The sequence below is a fragment of the Crinia signifera genome, chromosome 2 (genome assembly GCF_055691185.1).
Source record: "Crinia signifera chromosome 2, ASM5569118v1, whole genome shotgun sequence".
In the NCBI taxonomy this organism is placed as follows: domain Eukaryota; kingdom Metazoa; phylum Chordata; class Amphibia; order Anura; family Myobatrachidae; genus Crinia; species Crinia signifera.
Window position 1 is genome coordinate 116,162,235 of NC_139218.1, and position 19,585 is coordinate 116,181,819.

General features: G+C 40.8%; 1 protein-coding gene across 8 annotated transcripts in view; it reads right to left on the reverse strand.

Moving 5' to 3' along the window:
* The window catches only part of SYCP1 (synaptonemal complex protein 1), a 276,938-nt gene that overhangs the window by 118,298 nt on the left and 139,055 nt on the right, over window positions 1-19,585 (reverse strand). For all 8 annotated transcript variants that reach the window (XM_083172734.1, XM_083172733.1, XM_083172735.1 and 5 more), the window contains exons 16-18: window positions 10,500-10,616; window positions 1,764-1,868; window positions 1,144-1,247 (exon numbers count right to left, since the gene is read on the reverse strand). In XM_083172734.1, coding sequence (XP_083028860.1) covers window positions 1,144-1,247; window positions 1,764-1,868; window positions 10,500-10,616 — 326 coding nt within the window. The remainder of the gene's footprint in view (window positions 1-1,143; window positions 1,248-1,763; window positions 1,869-10,499; window positions 10,617-19,585) is intronic.

A 19,585-nucleotide genomic window follows, 5' to 3' on the forward strand; every position in this document is an offset into this window, starting at 1 on the left:
CAGCGCTAGAGTTTGAGCACAGAAACTGACAGGGGCATATATGGGTGGTTCCCACAATAGGCGCCCATGTTTAGCGTTTAACATTAGCGCTTATGGGAACTGGCAAAATCACCCTCACCGCAAAGTTAATTGGAGTCATCTTTGTGGTTTCCTCTTAAACATGTGGTTTCCAGTTTTTTTTTTTTTTTCAAATCAAAGAGTATCAGAAATAATTTTGTGGCACCCACAGTACAATAGTTTCTTATTGAGTACTTTAGAGAAAAATATAAAATTAAATAAATTGTGTTTATATGTCATTCTTCAGTTTAGTTATTTGGCGAGGGATAGAATTTGCTTCTGTCTGTCCACAAATTTTATGATTGGAATCCACAATCACTATTTTTGACTACTACAGTTTGATAACCTTTGATTTAAACTATGAACCCAGTACCCACCGCCCAGGTGTGCAAGGGGGGTGGACTAATGGGGACCTTTTTATTGGGGTGGTCCCCATTTCCCCAGTTACCCCAACCTGGGCTGAAGAGCCACAGAGATACTGCTATGGCCTGGAGACCTTCTACTAAAGTGTCCCAATGCTATGGCATTAGCCAGATGGCTGTTGGAGCTCGGGGCTGGTTACAAAAATACTCTTTTTGTCCCTCATATTTTTCTAAACAGGACCAATCACAGTGTTGTTGTTTTTTAAATACAGGAGATCCCAGTTCTTTTTCTCCTGTATTTCAGAAACCAGGACTGGCTCAAAGAGCCTGTAGCTGGTTATGCTTATGGGGGGGGGGTTGGGGGGGGTGTTGCGAATCAACCAGAATAAACCCCTTGTTGCATGTATACCATGCCTACTATTATCTAATTAAGCCTATTTACAGGGTAAATATTTGTTGACAGCTTTATCAACTACGAGATACTGTACTAATAAAATTATGTTTTAAATATATAATCATATCACTAATGTCATAAAAGTGTGCCTCCACAAAGAAATCTCTTTGGCTGTTTGCACAACCAAACCCCTCTTGTATTACATATTAAATATATTAAGGTGAATCCAGAATAAATATAAGCAGCAAATTAAACATTTTATTAATTAGCTATAATTTGTTTGTATAAGTTATCATTCATTTATTTATTTGTAATAAAACGTAAACTGACTTTGTCTGGTTCAAATTAGTCTTCAGCTCTTCAATTTCTCTAGAAAAATGTTCTACATCCACAGTGGAAGCACTTATTTTTATATTAAGATGATCTATTACTTCCTAAGCGGGAAAAAAAAAGCAATTGTCAAAAAAAAAAAAATGTTTTATTTATATTGTGAATTTTCTGACTACAGCCTTGCATGTGAAACCTCTGTAACTGCTTGCAACTACCTCAGCAACTGGCTGGACTGCATACAATACATCATATGTGGTCCTTTAGCATGCGATGTATCATATGCGAACCTCAGCAAGTGCTTCAAGATCCGATAAATCTTGAGTTCATGCACTCGCAACATCCGAATCTGATCTAGTGCGCACGGGACAGCGCATTGGATAGGAATCGAGGTTAGGCACATTAGATTTGGGCACTTTTCAATAGATTTCTCAGCCGGATCAGTCGGAATCTGGAGAAAAGTGCTCAAATCATATACAGTAAGTGTATAAGCACCTTTACCCTGGATAAAGCTGCAAGGACTCATTAACTGTATATTCTGAATTACGAAGACTTCAATGAATAGACTGCCTTGATAGGCAGACGCAAAGGAATACGGAATAAGGCTGTGCATATTTTCCTACCTCCTTGCTTTTTAATGTGTCTTGAAGCTGAACTTGAACCTCCTGTAAATCTCCAACCAACTTCTTTAGATCAGTATTTTCCATTAAAATGTTCTGAAACTGTTTCTATAAAAATGATATATACATTTAGCTGAGTAAATAAGGAAATAAGGAACTGCCATGAAAACATGTGAAAATTGCAGTTTATTTGCATTAGGAATAACAAATTTACTGTAATTTATTCAGATCTCAGAATCATCTAGCTCAAGCAATGATAATGTCATGTCGAATGTGAACTGTATTTTAGCTATTAATTAATGAATTATAATAAATGTATTAAAATATTAATTTTTTATTTTTATCTTTTTATTAAAGAATATAACACGAGCAGTAAAATGAATTACACCACAGTTTCGGGTAAAGCAGATATAGAACGTAAAAAAGTACATTCAGTCAGGATGGTGAAAGGTAAGAAAGACATTTTTTATAATTATTATCCATCTTCGTCTCCGGAGTTAAATTAAAGTGGGGACTTGGGTCCGTAGGAACAAATAACATTGCAATAATATTAAATAGAAAATGCAGGTAGTCATATTTTACAAATTCAAGACATACAGTATGAATAAAAGAATAACATAACATCAACAGACCAAATCAAAGAGGTCAGTGGTTTTGAGATTGCATCATGTCTTCTTTCAAGATATCAAATTATTATCAACTGTAGACGGTTATGACACATTAAGAGAGAGAGAGAGGAGGAAAAAAAACGAAATGATTTAAGACAAGTAGATATGATAGGTGTGAGTACACAAGGAAAGAGGGGGGGAAGGGAAGAAGGGAAGTAAAATGTGGTAGATGATTTTTCTGGGTCAACCAACAGACAGGAGCTCAATACGGCAGGAGGTAGGCATTCAAGATGCAGCGGATATTAGTTGTCTATATAGGAACCATTTGGTGGTATCAAAGGCTTTAAATATTTGGTCTTGGGTAGGTAGGGGTAGGGCATCTTTATAGGGACCCCATTTTTTATAAAATTTGAGAACTCCTGAAGCAGAAGTGAGTATAGCACCTGTCAAAATTTTGTATTTGAAGTATTTTCACTTGAATTTCTGCTAACGAGGGGGATGTTGGGGACACCCAGTGGGTGAGGATAATATTTTTCGCAATCGTGACCAAAATGGTCAGCAGCGGATATATGGAAGATTTGTGGTGGCCCAAGTTCCAGTTACTAAAATTAGCACATAGGCAGGCCAGGGGGTCAGGAGAGATCTTTACAGAGAACAGGGAAGAGATGTGGTTAATAAGTTTATTCCAGAAATGCCGAATTGTTCCGCAATCTCAGGCAGTAGAAAAAGGAAGCCTTAGAGACATGGCATTTGGTGCATTCACCATTAGCCATGGGGACGAAATGGGCTAAGCGCGCCGGGGAAATATAAGCTCTCTGGATTGTTTTGTAATGTACTTTTTGGATGTAAGAGGAATTGAGGATTTTCATTGTGGTAAAGTAATGGGAGTGAAGTGCTGTTGGGGAGAGAAGGGAGGGCATATTTACCGCCCATTGTGCGTGTAGAGTTTTCCACTTGGAATCAGAGGTGGGTTCGGTAAGGAGGTAATACAGTGGTTTGGTTCTGAATGGGTGTGAAGCAGCAGTGGTGATGATTCTATGAAGGGGTCAGAGATCAATAATGTGGCTAATGAAGGCCGAAGACGTTGAAGAGTCTTAAAGTAATCTCTGATTTGGGAGTACATAAAAAAGTGGGAGGATGGTAACTGGTATTCCTCGCAAAGGTATAACAAGGGTTTATTTGTCCACCTGGATCAAACCCCGGGGATGAGTTATTAAGACCCTTATCTCTCCATTTGCAGAACAAATGGTTGTAGAGAGATGGAGGGAAGGTGGGGTTGCCCCAGATAGGATTGTGGTGTGAAAGCAGTGGGCTTCTATGAAGTTTGCGGTTAGTTAGAAGCCATGCTTGATAAAAATCTCAAAACTATACATTACTTCTGATGTGGTGTGGAATATCAAGTGGGGGGTATGTAGTAGAGATCCTGGAGAATATGGGTAGAAGAGGGTGGTGTCTATAGAGATGTCAGTAAAGGAGCTACGGTTACTCATCCAGTCAGCAATTCAGTGACAGAGAACAGCCAAGATCTCCTATGCGGTTTTCAGTGATAGTCACTCTGTGTGTCAGACATATGAGCTGTGAGGAAATGTCTGCAATGGCCTGTGAGAGCAGTTGGGTGAGCGGCATACCTTTTGGTTACCCTCGGGGTATTCGACCGCCGACTTCTTGGATGCAAAGGTGAGCAGCGTGGATCCATCCGCCACCATATCGGGTTCAGCATACGGTTTCTTCTGGCAGGGCTGGGGCGCGTTACCTATGACTGCAGGTGTCATGAAGCAGTCCATGGAGGTGTCTGGACTACAGGGAGATAGGTGCGGTCAGTGGTGGAGGCTAGGACAGTCTTGAGAAGGGGTAAGCTGGTGGGGTCTGTCGGAGCTCCGTGTTCAGCAGCCACGCACCAGGAACCAGAAGTCCACAAACACCGTATTATAAGATTTTATAAGATTTTTAATGCATAAAGGGAAACCAACTCACAGGTCTTAGGAGTAGTTTATTTGAGGATCTATGACTTACTAAATGAACAGATTTTAACATTAAGTCCATTACAAAGGAAACAACAGAATTTTGATAAACTTGCCTGACGTGGTCATGAGATGCAACCACACAAAGCTGGACTTTCCCTGAAATGGTCACATCTGATGCGACCATGTCAAAGAACTTCTAATCTTACAGCACCCACTGGGTTTAGCCAACCTGACTTGCCCCTTGGTTGCCAGAGAGGTTGGTACTGTAGTGGCTGATTCTTTCAGGAAGTAAGGGCTTCCCTTCTCCCCACCGGCGAAAGGCACATTCCTGACTCCCTCTGTTTTTTTCTCCTTCAAGTCAGGACTGTGTCTACTGTATTGGCTGATTCTTTTAGGAAGTAAGGGCCTCCCTTCTTCCCACCGGCGAAAGGCACATTCCTGACTCCCTCTGTTCTTTTCTCCTTCCAATCAGGACTGTGTCTACTGTAGTGGCTGATTCTTTCAGGAAGTAAGGGCCTCCCTTCTGCCCACCGGCGAAAGGCACATTCCTGACTCCCTCTGTTCTTTTCTCCTTCCAGTCAGGACTGTGTCATGGGCAATTCTCAAAATCACACAGGACCTAATTCTGACTTATCTTCTGGCACAGACAATAAGTTGTTTTAACATCACTGAGAAAAGACATATCCAAATAGGGATGCTACTGTATCAATAACGTTCAGAATCCCAATGTATCCCATTAAGTATTTAACCCTAGCCTAAACTTCTACTGCAGCCTACCCCTTTTTCACCCTAGTGCCTAACCCTAAACCTAACCTCAGTACTTAGCAGTGAGACCCATTGGTTGGGATGCTGAAATCAGCATTCTGAGAGTACCATGAACACTGGGATCCTGACAGCATCCCATTCATATGATTGATACAATAACATTGTAACATCATGTACATTTTTAGACTGAGGTTTCAAGATGTGCTGTTCAAGCTCTTTTGAAGAAACACAAAGAAACAGGCAACACTGAGAAACATAGACTTAGTGGTCGGCCAAGGATACTTAGTACATCAGATGCAACACATCATGTTTATTTTCCTTTTAAAATTGGAAGATGTCCAGCAGTGCCTTTAGCTCAGGACCAGGGTTCCCAAGTTACACCCATTTGTGTTTGGACAAGTCTGGACAGAAGTGGTCCTTATGGAAAAATATTGGTCACAAAGCCATACTTTCGACATGGAAAAATAGCCAAGCAACTTACCTATACACAAAATCATATGAACCGTGGTGCATAATGCAATACTGTCAGGGAGGTGTTAGATTGGCTCCAAATTTATTCTGCAGCAAGACAATGACGCCCAAACATACAGCCAATGTCATTAAGAACTATCTTCAGTTTAATGAAAAACACTGAGTTTTAGAAACAATGATATGTCCCTGATCTCACCATCATCAAGTCTGTCTGGGATTACATGAAGAGACAGATGAATGTGAGAAAGCCTACATCCAAAAAAGATTTGTGTTTCTCTGAGATGCTTGGAACAAAAACCCTGCTGAATTCCTTCAAATACTGTGTGAAGGTGTATTTGAGAAGTGAAGGCAAAGGGCTAAAAATAAATAAACTATTAATACTTAAAATAAAAATTTCCATAAATACCTAATACTTTTGCACAGTACTGTATATGTTATGGTTAGGGTTTTGACATTTAATGTGATGGGTCTCAAATCTCCATATTCCAAGGTTTAATCTACAATGGATATAGGGAAGTGTGACAAGAATCACATACACTGGATAAGTATGTTTCTTTACTTATAGCAGTCAGACAGCGTACAAGATGGACAGATTGGGGACACAGACAAGGGAAAGGAACTTATCCCAGGGAAAAAAAATTTTTTTGCCAAAAATAGCGGCCGCAGCTCGGAAGACAATTCTATCTCAGTGGGTGTCAAATAACACATTAAGTATTACCTTATTAGAACCTCGTATTTCGTATCTGTTTCATATGGACTGGCTTGAAATGTCATTAAATAAAGAAAAGAAAGTAGAGAAATTCTACTCCATTTGGTCACCATATATTAAAAACCTTACTTTAATAACAAAAGAATCCCTAAGACAAGCAATAAAAACAACTACTTGGTATAACTCAGAAACAATACGGCTGGGAAGGAACCCATTCTAAATAGAGAAATAAAGAAGTAGCTAGGATAATATTTTGGAGGCTTTTGGATAAAAACAGCCAATAAAACGAAAGAGGGGAGGTAAAATATACACAACAATTATGATGAGAAATAAAGAAGTAGCTAGGATAATATTTTGGAGGCTTTCGGATAAAAACAGCCAATAAAACGAAAGAGGGGAGGTAAAATATACACAACAATTATGATGATAGATGATGAGGATGTAAGCTATTGCCTGTATAATATTGTGGAACGATTGTATTATTATGTATCAATCTTATGCATCACTGTATGTATAATTTTATATTTTCATTGGAAGAAAAAATTAATAAAGTATTTATAAAAAAAAAAAAAAAGATGGACAGATTGGCAATTCAGAGGTTACAGTATGGCAGGCCTTCAAGCAGGCAACAGATAGGCTTCCCAAAGCAGGTACATTTTTGAGATCCCTAGCATAGTTCCCCACATTACCCTTGCCAATTGCCCAGCTGCAAAAAGGCATTAAGAACCCTGACCCTCTGTTCTGAACAAACATAAAACAGGAAACCACAGGTGTTGTTAATTAGCAGCCAGTGATTCATAATAAATCTAGGGAAAATCAAGACACCTTTATTGGCATTCCCAACCCCCCACAGGAACCTTGGCCAGGACATGATAGTTGGGGTGTAATATCCTGACCACAGAGACCAAGATAAACATATCCACTGCTGTGGCTTTACCTTACTGACTATTGGAACCCATTAGTGTTTTTAAAAATAAGGGGTTCCCTTAAATCCTTTTTCCTTATATTTTTGGAACCAAGACTGGGGCAAAAGCCCGGTGCTGGTTCTTATAATATGGCAGATCTCTACACAAATTTTTCCCTGTATTTTTAGAACCAGCACTGGCTCAAAGAGCCCAGGGCTGGATACGCTTAGGAGGAGGGACCCCATGCCATTATCTATTTTTACATACAGAAGCTTTGCACGGTTCTCCCTGATCCGTGCATGCATCATATTCGGCAGTGTTTGGCTGCCAGCAAACTCGGCAGCCAAGCAAGAATCACTTCACGAAGCTTGAGAACATGGCAACTTACTAAATAAACTTCATTTTTCAGCCAAAACAGATCTGCTTACATTCATATCCATGGGAGGGTTGCTCCTTGTCGGAGCTGGGGGCATGCCTGCACACTAAGAGTAATCTTGTTTATATGATCCGAAGATCCATTCCCCATATTTATTAAATCGGTTAGTGGGGGTGCAGATCCCAAACAGTAACACGTTTACGTATTTAAAGAAAAGAGAGAGGACTTAAACTGCGGTCCCTGAACAACAGTCCTCTCTCTTTTCTTTAAATACATTCTTATCCAGCCAAGTTGCAAGTCAGCAGCTTAGTAAATTTACCCCTAACTTTGGTTACCATATTTCTGGGGACCTGGCATACTCTTCTGCATTGTAAAAGTGGAGGGCACATTCACAGAGTGCCTACACTTGGGTCCATTCATCTCTTAAACTGCTCCTGATTAGACCATCACACAAACATGTATGATCAACTAATTTAGATCAGGGTTGCCAATCTGACCCTCTCGTTCAGGGACAAAATGCTCTGTTCCTGGACTTCCCTGTTAATGTATGATTCTGTGTCTTAAATAGGACACCACAGAGTTAGTGTTGTTAAATATCACTGGTTTGAATTTGTCCAATTTTATATGTCTGGCCAGACATAAACAGGGGTATCTTATACAGTGTCACCTTCCTTTTCTCAAGCCTCCCAGCTGTTGATGCTCATTAGCCCTTGTGACAACTTTATCCAGAGTGAGCTTTCTGAAGTGTGATGTGGTTGTTGTACCAATGAAGGTATCCCTCCAGTGCACTTTAGTAATTGGTAACCTCCAACGCGTAACCTCCAACGCGTTGGACAAATTCAAACCGGTGATATTTAACAACACTAACTCTGTGGTGTCCTATTTAAGACACAGAATTGCATACTAACAAACTGCTTATCTGTGACACAGAACTGTTCACTAACAAAATACCGAGGACTAAGCAAAATCCACTCTGCTTATCTACTTATCCCAAATTATAAGTAGAACGTGTATAAATAACCATATTTCCATGACCATTTTTAATAATATGTTCTTTTAAGCACTATATCACAACCGGTTGTGTAATTGTTTTTTGTTTCTTTGTTTTTTATATTGTCCATTTATATATTGTATGTCATGATATATTAGGATATTGTTCCATTTATTGGACACAATTAAATAAATGGGTACTTGTTTCCTAGCACGGCCACAATCGCATTGATCTTGTGCCCTTAATAGTGGTATGCGATGGCCCCCGACGCGATGGACCCGATTTCCCATTGAAATGCATTGAAAAGTTAAAAAATCGCGTCGGTCGCGTCGCATGCGGCTAAATAAGCATTAAATGGTCCCAACGCGATGCCCCCGATTTCCCATAGGGAACAATGTTAAATGGCTCAATTTACCCAAATCAACAGGGAACAATGTTAAATGGTCCAGAAACCCCCAAAAACACCCCAGAACAGTGAAATGGCCCCCCAAAATTAGTAAACGCCACCCCACGATCAACGTGAACCCGAAGCGTGGCGAGCGCAGCGAGCCCGCGAGGGGCGGCGGTACGCGTCCTCCGACCTTTTCATACCCCCACTATCCACGTCGGCGTGGAGTTGAGAATAGAATAGTGTGGCGAGCCCGAAGCGTGGTGAGCGCAGCGAGCCCCGCGAGGGGACGCGGATACCTTCACAGGTAAACGCGTCCCCTCGCGGGCTTCACAGGTGTCCGCGTCGCCACGGACACCTGTGAAGCCCGCGAGGGGACACGTATAACTGTGAAGGTATCCGCGTCCCCTCGCCACGCTTCGGGCTCGGTGGCTCGCTGCGCTCGCCACACTATTCTATTCTCAACTCCACGCCGACGTGGATAGTGGGGGTATGAAAAGGTCGGAGGACGCGTACCGCCGCCCCTCACGGGCTCGCTGCGCTCGCCACGCTTCGGGTTCACGTTGATCGTGGGGTGGCGTTAACTAATTTTGGGGGGCCATTTCACTGTTCTGGGGTGTTTTTGGGGGTTTCTGGACCATTTAACATTGTTCCCTGTTCATTTGGGTAAATTGAGGCATTTAACATTGTTCCCTATGGGAAATCGGTTAGAATCGGTGTGGCCGTGCTAGGAAACAAGTACCAATAAATGGCTTTTTATTGATATAATATTGCTCCCATTATTGCACAGTTCTATCCTTTACAAAGTTTATTTTTGTTTTCTGCGCTTGGTTCCATTAACTAAACCCATCTTTAAATGGATGCACATGCGTACTAGTCAAGCTGTGTCCAAAACCATACAGTAAAGTAAAAGTAACTTTAGTCTTTATAACCTTAACTGTAATGGGCTCTTTATGCAACACATGTCCCTGCATTTCCACTATAATAAACAGCCCCAAAACTATGGCCAAAAGGAATGCTAATTTTCTGCATTTTCTGCTAATAATGAATAGACAGACATCAGGTATGAAGTTTTGACTTATTTGTAAACTAAAACAGGATATACTGTATGTATGCACTGTACACACATGGCCACTGAGCATCTGTGCTTAGCGATGCAGATCGCTTAGCACAGAGCGATGCACCAGCTGAGCAATCTGTCACAGCTACTCTGAAGAGAGAACACAGGCGATCACTAGATATATACTGCATGCAGTATATATATATAGATATATATATATAATCTATCAGGCGATGGTGATAAGCAGGACCATGCATTGCCATGGGCCATACACACGGAGCAATCCGTGCTTCATTTCTAAGGGATCTAGTCAGATCGCTAAGAAATGGGTCTTTAGTTGCCCTGTGTGTATGCCCCATTAGAAGGTTAGCATTTCTTTTAAGCATATTATTGAGAGACAGGGACAGATAAAAAGAAAGTGAGTGAAATAAATAAATATAAACAGAGAGGGGGTGAGGTGAGCATAATATGTAAACCTACATAAAAACATATAACAAATTACCTGAAGATTTTCCTGATTAATTACAAGATCTTGCTGTTTCCTCAATAATATTTGGTTTTCTGACATTTCCTTAGCCACTTGGTTCTCTAATTCTTTTTGCACTCTTATAGATTCATCCTTGGATTAAAAAATAAGACATACATTTACTTATTTGCTACATTACTAATAAAGAATTTAAGGTTACAATTTAGTGTTCACTGTAACATTAATTTAATTAATGCAAGTATTAAAAACATGTTTGTTAGCTACCAACCAACAGTTAATGTTTTCCAGATCTCCTTACAGAATCATAAGTGAAGTAATCAGCTCCACCTGTGGATCTTTTAAATGTGTTCGTGAGTAATGATTGCATCTTTGCAGCAGCTAGGTCAGTGGTCAGGGAACTCGGTCCTCATTACCCCACCCAGTGCATGTTTTGCAGGTCAACTCACAGAATCACAAGTGAATTAATTAACTCCACCTGCGGACCTTATAAAATGTGTCTTTAAATAATTAGTACACCTGTGCACCTGCTGGGTTACCTGTGCACCTGCTGGGTAATGAGGACCGAGTTCCCTGACCACTGAGCTAGGTTGTCTGGAAAATGTGAACTGTTGGTACAGTCGAGGACTGGAGTTGGCTACCACTGGTCTATGATCAATGGTGCAACAGAACACACATCTTTTATGCAGAGATACCCTGACCACTGCGTTAGTGGTTGTCTCTGAATAAATCCCAGAATTCATAATAGAGCCGGCATTTGCATTCACCTCTGGCATTATATTGCTTTACAGCTTGTTTTTTATAACCCCTTCACTGCTCAGGATTTTTTCAAGGCCACTGTCATGCGCATTTTTGAATGTCTGCAATATTTACATTCCAATACTAATATTACTGAGTTTTAAATGCAGTAATCACAATTGTACATTGCATTTCAGGAAATTCTATTTCTGTATTTCTTCTTTTAAGACATTACCTAAAAGGTACCCCCCCACCCCCACATCCAACAAAAATGCAAATGAAATTATCAGTACTTCCATACATAAGCAAGTATAAATATATAAGTATAAATATATATCCAAGAATATAGGCATGCTGTATATAATTTTAGACAGAAAACTAGAGTTACATTATTCCGCACAGGTATAACATAAGAATATGCTGTCATTGGGGGTGCTGTAATGGACAACAGTAAGGTAGTGTACAAGAAATGAGAGAAAAGTTGTTGCTAATTAATGCACTTGTTTAAAATGTAACATTTAATAATATGATTAAAAAAAATCACATATATAGACACAGTCATTGAAATATAAAAGAAAAAAGAAGGTTTGTGTAAAAAGTATACTATACACATCAAAAAATGGACTATGGCCCTTATTCAGATCTGATCGCAGTACAAATTTGTTCTCAATATGGTTAAACGCATGTGCACTGCAGGTGGTAGCAAATGTAACATGTATAGAGAGAGATATATTTGTGTGAGTTATTTTGTTTCTGTGCAGGGTAAATACTGGCTGCATTATTTTTACACTGCAATTTAGATTTCAGTTTCAACACACCTCACCCAAATTTAACTCTCTCTGCACATGTTACATCTGCCCCACCTGCAGTGCACATGGTTTTGCCCATTTTGAGAACAAATTTGTACTGCGATCAGATCTGAATAAGGGCCTATATATACTGTATTTTATGGCATAGTATTTGAGATTGTGTGTGTGAGACGAACCGTCAGTGGGTAGACCCCCCCTAAGCACTACAGGCTTGCACCCCAACACAGGGGGGCAGACACCCACCTATTCCTAAACAGTGCCCAGTGACCACCAGGCATTTTCAGGCCTGGGAAGGACATGCCTTATGCGGGGCTGAACTATTTTGCTAAGGGTGTATGAGACAAGCAAGAAATGCAGGCAGCTGACACCCCCCTATCTCAACCCCCCTCACAGCAAACATGAATGGGCTGTGACCTCACGACCGACAACAAGGGTCTGTTTTGACGTCCCATCTGGCGCACCCCCTTATCAGCACAATTACCTGGCTTTTGTTCTACCTGGGCTTCTTACAGACACCAGCCCAGCAGGGAGCCAAAGAACTCCAGGGACCTTGAAGATTTCCAGGTTTCCAGCAGCAGCCAATCCCTACACAGAACTCAGGGGTCATTTACATCTGAGGATTCAAGCAACAACCAATCCGGATGCAGAACTCAAGGATAAATTGGGCTGAAAACAGCAACTCAGGGTAGAACATTTTGCATCTATTCAAGATCCCTGACCTTGAGAGGCAGGGGCAGACTGGAGGGGACTGAGGCCCCTTCAGACCTCACCAGAACATCAGCATCACCTTCAGGCCCAGCAGCCAGGGTTTGCATTCAGCACACCAGGGCCCCTCCAGCACCAACAGGCCAAGCGGCCTGGGATTCATCACTTGCAGGATCAGCAGTGGGCATTTGGCACCGGCTCAGTGGAGCCCATCCAGCAGTCAGTGTTTGCATCCAGCTCACCAGGGCCCTTCCAGCACCAACAGGCCAAGACTCATCACCTGCAGGATCAGTGGTGGGCATTCGGCCCCGGCTCAGAGGAACCCATCCAGCTCACCAGGGCCCCTCCAGCACCAACAGGCCAAGTGGCTGGGACTCATCACCTTCAAGACCAGTGGTGGGCATTCAGCCCCGGCTCAGTGGAGCCCATCCAGCAACCACTGTTTGCATCCAGCTCACCAGGATCAGCGGTGGGCATTCGGCCCCGGCTCTGTGGATCCCATCCAGCAACCAGCATTTTGCAAGAGCCTCGCCCCATGCCGGGCCCCAGTTCAGAAACTGCCCAAGGTGACTTTTTGACCGCTAAAGGGGGGGGGGGGGGGGGGGGGGGGGCGAGTGTTCATTTTTGTGTGGTGCTTATAGTAGTTAGTGTGTGCTGTGTTATATAGTAGTGCTACCTGTACTGTGTAGTGTTAGCAGTGTGGTTATGGTTTTCATATGTACTGATAATATGAAATAAAGGTGCATTTTGTACCTTGCTATTGTGGCCTTATTGTGTGGGTGCCATGAACAGCTGTAAACACTGCCTTTCTCAAGGCGGATACGAGAGCTAGGCTAGGCGACCTTGAGTGCATACATGAACCCTGGATCCTCACAGTGTGGGTGATTTATGTTTCTCACAAAATAAACACCTTATTTAAGGTTATCTTTCTCAGATTTATTATTATAGAGTACGAGTCTTATAACATATATGACTATACGGATCATACAGGGTGATTCAAAAGTTGCAGCATACCCTTTGGTTTCAAAAACTGTGCAGGAAATGGGAAAACTAAATATATATGTTCGGTACGTAAAATATAGCCCACCTCACCCATAACTTACTGGAGTATTAAATTTTCCCATTTTCCTTCACAATTTATGAAACAAAAGGGTGTACTGCGACTTTTGAATCACCCTGTATATACCTTGGTAAATAATAAAATCACAAAACCATTATCTGCCATTATGATTTGAATGTAGAAATACTGAATGGCATGTCATTACCTTTGACAAAGTAACATAGAATAGAATACTTTATTTGTTATTAACAATACACTGCAATCAATTACACACAAGTACCTGCACAAGAAACAATAAAAGAACATTTCCCATTTCATTTTTTGTCATTTAGCATGCGAACAGCAATTGGAAAAAAGCTGTTTAGCATGCGCTTTGTACTGCGGAACCGTTTTTTCGATGGCAAAATATCAAAAACCTCATAATTCAGATGACTGGGATACACTAGCCAGCTCCATATCAATGTCATCCTATTTACTCGGCAGTGATTGAACATTTGCCATAAACAGGCTAGGCAGAGGGGGTTTTAAAGGACAAAACTGAAGTCTACTTTTTACTCCAGACCTCTTACCACGCTTCTTCCTCCTCTATCCCCGCGGGCAGCATTTCCAGCAGCCAACAAAATTAACCACCCTACGGAGCTCCCTGTACCCTGGCTACTGGCCAGAAGATCTCCTATGCCATTTATGCCTGCCACTGGGCCTCCATCCACTCCTCCTGACCCACTGCCACCTGCTCCAGTTGTTGCTGCCCTCCTGTATGGCCATGCAATGCTGATCTCTCCTGGGGCTCATGCGACACAGCCTCTGCTGCGTCCCCGTACGTACTGCCCCTTCTCCCAGCCGCGGGCATCGCACCACGCTGTATTCGCATGCTGCGGATACTACAGGAAGCACTTCTCCTCTGGCAACGCTAGCCGGGTCCGCAAGGGAATGCTTCCATCAACCCCCGGGACAGTATCTGCTCCAACTTCTCCCTGCATGGCGCCACCACACCCCAGACCCAGCAGCGCCTCGCGGGAGTACACCGTCCTGGCCGCCCCGCAGCCGATCCACAGCAAGGGCAAGAGCAGGGTAAGCAGGTTAGGCAAGCTCTATATGCTCCATATGCTCCGTATGTGCAGGAGCTTGCAAGCCACTGTGTGTACACGCGCCGTCAACACATCTTTTCAAAGCCCAACAAATGTCCTTGTGCTTGACAGGTCGATACCTGTAATAGTTATATATATATATATATATATATATATATATATATATATATATATATATATATTTCACCCACTTTTATGGTTAGAAATATTTTTTTATGTTTATTTATTACAAATGTGCTCTAATTTTCTACTTTTTAGTTAATTTAAACATTGCTGATTATAACTCATGGAATTAAACCAGCTGTCAGACTTTATAGGGCTGTTTTGTGTGAGACTTGCTAACTTAGCTTCCATTACTTCCTGGCATGCAACTGTTATACTATACATGTGGCATTTTGGTTGCTCTGAATAAATCGGACACTTCTTGCTCTACACACATATATATATATATATATATATATATATATATATATATATATATATATATATATATATGAAAAAAGAAAGTGGGGTTTCAGAGGGCGCTAATATATCACAACAATTTTGATAAAAACCCGGTTGAATCAAGGGGGAGTCATTTGGATGTCTTCTTTGAAGCAGTAAGAGAGGATTTTAGGAAGATAAAACCGAGGAAACACACTGTTTACAATTTAAGTTCCCAAGAAAATAAAGCATTAAAATCTTTGAGCAAAGACAGCAATACCGTTATAAGAACAGCGGACAAAGGCGGAGCAGTGGTTCTACAGGACCGAACCAACTACCTTTCTGAAGCAAACAAAATTTTGAATGACGAGACCACATACATCAAGCTGCCCAGCAACCCTACAAATGAATTCCAATTAGAACTAGACAATCACTTATCCATTGGCCTTCAAAAAGGTGTCATCTGCAAAGAAGAATTTGACTATATGATGGTAAAATTTCCAACAATACCAATTTTTTATCATATTCCGAAGGTTCACAAAGATTCCATGCATCCCCCGGGATGCCCTATAATTGCTGGGGTAAACTCTCTAACGGCTAATCTCTCGCATTACTTAGATTTGTGTTTGCAACCATATGTCCTACAGAACCGTTCTCACCTTAAAGACAGTACAGCTGTCTTACAGCTACTAAAAGGCAAGATTTGGTCATCTAACTACAGCTGGTTGACGGTTGATGTTCAAGGACTGTATTCTTCCATCCCCCACTCAAAGGGCCTCGAATCAATTCATAACATCCTGCTGAATGATCCCAATATGAGTCCACCTGAGATAACTTTTTTGACTACAAGCATTCAATTTATATTGAATCATAGTTTTTTCGAATTTGAAGGCAACTTCTATCTCCAGCAACAAGGTACGGCAATGGGGACTAAATTTGCCCCTGCCTATGCAAATTTACATATGAGAGCTTGGGAGGATCAGCACATATTTGGTACACAGTTTGAAGATAATATTGTCTTGTATGGAAGATACATCAACGATCTTCGGTACTTATGTAGTAACTGGGCTGCCGATTTTGAAATCGGGTCCATCGCATCGCACCCGACCATATCGCATGCGATGCGATGCGATGCGATGCGATGGACCCGATTTTTCCATAGGATTCAATGTTAAAATGGACTGAGTCCATTTTAACATGGAATTCAATGGGAAAAAGGGGTCCTTTTCATACCCCTACTATCCAAGTGGGCATGGAGTTGGATATAAACCTGTGGCGAGCGTAGCGAGCCACCGAGCCCGAAGCGTGGCGAGCGTAGCGAGCCCCGCGAGGGGACGCAGAATACCGTCCCCTCGCGGGGCTCGCTTCGCTCGCCACGCTTCGGGCTCGGTGGCTCGCTACGCTCGCCACAGGTTTATATCCAACTCCATGCCCACTTGGATAGTAGGGGTATGAAAAGGACCCCTTTTTCCCATTGAATTCCATGTTAAAATGGACTCAGTCCATTTTAACATTGAATCCTATGGAAAAATCGGGTCATCGCATCGCATCGCATCGCATCTGATTGTATGCCTTAACTTAAGGCATACAATCAAAAAATCGGCAGCCCAGATACTACATAAGTACCCGATCTTCTGTTCATCTGGCAAGGGGATGAAGCCAGCATTACTGAGTTAATGGCCCAGATCCAAATAAACGATTACAATCTCAAGTTTACGTATAAGTCTGATCGGAAGAAAATCGAATTTTTTGACCTAGAACTTGAAGGCATCCCTGATGTAGAGATCTTTACCAGGACACACTTTAAAACTGTTGATGCCAACAGCTACATTCCTGCGGAAAGCTGCCACCATCCCACATGGAAAAATAGCGTACCTTATGCTCAGTTTTTGAGAATTAGGGGGAACTGCAGCAGTATTGAAGATTATTGGTCACAGTCGGAATTATTACATGCAAGATTCCTGGAAAGGGGTTATAAAGAGGATTTCATCAATACAGAAAGAAATAATGCCTCAATCAAAGAAAGAGATGTGCTCCTTACACAGATGCAGAAACCTAAGAAAATCATGAACTGCAAGCCTTTCATCACACAATTCAACTGTGAAAACAGAACCATCAAAAGAATCCTCTAACAACATTGGGGCACTCTTTTGAGAGACCCCGTCCTTGGTCAACACCTACCCCCTAAGCCAAATGTTGTCTTCAGACGGGCGACAAACTTGAAATCCCTGCTAGCACCAAGTAAATTGAAGTCCACTGATTCTAGTAAACCTTGTGTCCAAAATAACTTTTTGAGTAAAAAACCAGGAGTGATGGCCTGTAACAAATGTATTTGTTGTAAATTTCTTGATAGATCAGCGTTCAGTCCCACCCTCGATAATGGAAGGACCTATTCCATTAAAGAGGCTGTGACTTGCAACTCCGACCACATTGTATATATGGTCACCTGCGGCTGCGGATTAAAATACATTGGAAAAACCATCAGACAAGCCAAGATTCGCATACAAGAACATATGCGCAATATCAAAAATAAAGTTAAAATACACAGCCTTCCTAGGCATTACCTGGAAAAACATGGGTCAACTGTAACTAAGGAAAATTTCTCATTCACCATCTTAGAGAAAGTGTCACCAAACCCTAGGGGTGGCAACAGAGGTTCAGAACTCATCAAGAGAGAAAGTTTCTGGATATACACTCTTAATTCCCTAACACCAAATGGCCTGAATGAGGGAATCGATGTTGTAGCATTCCTATAAATTCATTTCTAATCCTCTTTGTTCCAATCCATTTCCCACTTATCCTTCCTTACCAATTCATTTCCTACTTATCCTTCCTCATCAAGTTTATTTTTTATACACAATTTGCGATAATGTATTGATGCAGTATAAATGCAATTATTCTCTTTATTTGTGAATGTAAGTTCAGTAAAATTGTTACGCTCACAATCATAGTATGCACTAAATATATCACATAGCACATCCAATTAGTATGTAATAGTTAGTCCACGAGAAATAAATATACACTAAATAATATACTCACAAATTTTTAAATAATATATGGTTAGGTCTAATCAGTATATACAGAGCGATTTAATGGCTCTACATAAGGAATTTAACACCATTTTCACTATAGTTTCACTTAAATTGAATTTCAATTAAGATTATTTTCATGGCTGCTATTAATAAGAAAAAAAAAAAAAACACATTTTTTAAATAAAGTTGTAAGAAAAAAAAACAACAAAAAAAAAAACAACCATTCGTGGTTGTCATCACTTAGTGCTATATAAGCCAGCACCAACAGAGACTTAATCATTCACTCTGGTGGATTCATGCGGTGTACATCTCTTCACAGAACTAAAATGTAAGTAATGCATTTATGGGATTGTGATCCATTCCTTTTTTACTGAGCTTACATATTATACAAGCAGGGACCATTTGCCCCTGGACTTCTGTTTAATTGATATTATATATACCTTGTTGTTTATACCAGTTACTTTGTAATGGATGCACCTTTTATAATTATGGTGATAATCATGCTAGATTTATAAATCCTGGTTAGACTGATTACATTTAGAGTCGATTAACAATTAGAGTGTATGGAATTTTTTTTTTATTTATTTTTTTCGGAATGCTATTTATTGATATCCATATATTTAGCAATAAGCTAAAACCCAATTATTGATCCTACCATTAGATTGTACGGGCTATTTTCTTATTTGAGCCCAGTATCGTTTATTGCTGGAGAAAATCAAAACCCATCGGGTATGTAAAAGGATCTCAATTTTGAATATGTTTTATTCATGTTTCAAATGGCCATATACTTATGTACTGTTAAATTTGCATATAGCTCTTATTGAATAATCGTGCCATCATTCTGGCTAATTGCTGAGAAATTCACTCTGGATACTTGATACTTATTTCTGAATATTATAGGTATGTGGTTTTATTATAATTTTTCACATAATTTCATCCTCCCTTGAATTGGTGATTCCATCCATTTTGGGTTTCAATGGTGACATCTTCACGTTTAGACCATTTTTGTCCTTTTTTCCTCCTCCTCCTCCTCTGAAGCCTGTTTTTTGCCTTCTGAAGTATCTTGTTTTAAAAAATTCTTATTGAATGGTATTTACATATGTATTTATTGTTTGTATTATGATTTGCAGTCGTTTCAATTGTTTCACTGCCCCTGATGAAGTCATGAATATGACGAAACGCGTTGGGCCTTCCATTCTGAATTGACTATACCACCAGTGTCATCGTTCCAATTGCGAATCATAATGTC